This window comes from Athene cunicularia, unplaced genomic scaffold, assembly GCF_003259725.1.
Source record: "Athene cunicularia isolate RWA unplaced genomic scaffold, athCun1 SCF_45, whole genome shotgun sequence".
Classification (NCBI taxonomy): Eukaryota; Metazoa; Chordata; class Aves; order Strigiformes; family Strigidae; genus Athene; species Athene cunicularia.
In genome coordinates, this window is record NW_020799474.1 from 21,198 (window position 1) to 23,174 (window position 1,977).

The 1,977-nt window shown below is 63.7% G+C and overlaps 1 protein-coding gene across 1 annotated transcript in view; it reads right to left on the bottom strand.

Annotated features, from left to right (window-relative positions):
* LMNA (lamin A/C) overlaps window positions 1–1,320 on the bottom strand; it is a 21,842-nt gene extending 20,522 nt beyond the window's left edge. Inside the window, exons 1-2 of the mRNA XM_026867457.1 lie at window positions 1,279–1,320; window positions 47–569 (exon numbers count right to left, since the gene is read on the bottom strand). Of these exons, the coding sequence (XP_026723258.1) occupies window positions 47–396 (350 nt within the window). The 5' untranslated portion in view covers window positions 397–569; window positions 1,279–1,320. The remainder of the gene's footprint in view (window positions 1–46; window positions 570–1,278) is intronic.
* Between the last annotated feature and the right edge of the window lie 657 nt (window positions 1,321–1,977).

A 1,977-nucleotide genomic window follows, 5' to 3' on the forward strand; every position in this document is an offset into this window, starting at 1 on the left:
GGTCTGTCCCCGTCCCCCCCCGCCCCGCCATCCCCAGGGCACTCACCGGGCTTTCAGCTCCTTGTGCTCCTCCCGGACTTTGCTGAGCTCCAGCTGCAGCCGAGCTCTCTCCTTGGCCACCGAATCCAAGGTCTTGCGGGCATCCGCCAGCTCCGACTCGTAGGCAGCCTTGATGCCCGAGACCTCGCGGCTCACCACCTCCTCGGACTCGGTGATGCGGAGCCGCAGGCCGGCGTTCTCCAGCTCCAGCGAGCGCACCTTGTCGATGTAGACGGCCAAGCGGTCATTGAGCTCCTGCAGGTCCTCCTTCTCCTGCAAGCGAGTGATGCGGGTGGGGGACAAGGGGGTCCCCGAAGTCCCGCTGCGGGTGCTCCTCTTCTGCGAAGGCGTCGCCATGGGGGCCGGCGTCGAGGCGAAGGACACGGCACAGGGCACAGCTCGGCGTCCCACGCCACCCACCCAGCTGTCTCGGCTGCTCCTGGTTGTCTGAGTGACTTGCTTATATCCCAGCTGGGCTGTGCACTGGGAGGAGGAGCTGCGAGGAGGAGGCGGGTGGAGTTATCCGAAACCTGGGTGGAGACAAACCCCCTTGCATCAGTCAAGGCCCTTGCTTGGGAAAAGCTGGAAAAGCATCGCTGGGCAAAGGGGCCTTGGGAGGGCGGCTCTGGGGTGCGCCAGCCCGCGGTGACCCCCTTGCAAACCTGCTCCCCCTTTTCTAGTGTAATTCCCCCCGCTGAGGCTGGTTTTCAGCCTGGGGGGACTTGTCAAAGTGCACCCTGAGAGGGGCTGCAGCAATGGGGTGCAGCCAGGCACCCCCAGGATCCCCCGGCTGGGCGCCCCCCGGACAGGGCAGGGGGCACCTCAGCAGCTGACCCCAGGGTGCTGGGGGGTCCTGGCATACCCTGAATGCAGGGCCCCCAGGTTGCACAGAACCCGGCAGCACCCCAAACTCTGGGCTCAGGGAACCCAAATACGGAGTCCAAGGTCACCCCAAACACCACAGCCTAGGGGTACCCCAGAACCCCGAGGCATGACAGACACAGAGCCTTGGGGCACCAGAGGGCACGCCCCACCCCCCCAGTTTTCCCAGCACCAGCTTTGCCCAGTTCTCTCGACGCTGCCTGTCCTTATTTCCAAGCTCTCCCCAGTAGCAGCTTTTTATCCTTTCTCCCAGTTTCCCATGCCCAGTTTGTAACAACACCCCCAATTCTGAGCACCAGTTGAGTCCAGTTTCTCCCTCCCCTCTTCCCTGCCACCAGCTGTTTCCCAGTCACCCACCTCCCAGTGCCAACCATTCCCAGTCCCGCCAGCACTCAGCCATTCTTCCAGCATCTCCAGTTCCCAGCGCAGGCGATTCCCAGTGCTCCCAGCCGGCGGCAGAACGGGGTGCAGGGTGCCCTTCCTCCCTCCAAGCGCTGCTGAGGCTTGTGACTTCCAGATCTGCCACACGCTGCCTGACACCCCCAGCGCTACCACGGGGGGGGAGTTGTCGCTTCCTTGGATTTTGTCCCCCCCTGTGCTTTACACTACAAAGCCAAACCCTCCTGCACAGCTCAGGGAGAACTGGGACCAGTAAGGTGAATGGGCAAGCAACCCTTTGGCACCCCAGAAACGAGGGGCTGAGCCAGGATGGCGGCGGGTGGTGACCATGGGGGGCTCCAGCTTCCCCCTTTGTGATTCCCTGCTTGGAAAATCGGGTTCTGCAGCAAGGAAAGCTGGAAAAGGAGCTGCACCCCTTGTCTGGGGGCACTGGTGAGAGCCTGGGCAGCAGCACCCACCCCAAAGCACGACCTGCCCCGTCCCTCATCGGGATGGAGAGACCCAAGGCCAAAGGCACGGCCAAAACGCCGCTTCCCGCGGCGCCGCCGGCCCCAGCTCACGCTGCTCGCGCTGCGACGGAGCCCGATTCCTTTCCCAGATAATTGAAGTGCAGCAAAGCCCGGGCAGGCCGGGAATGACTCACACAGCAACCAGAGC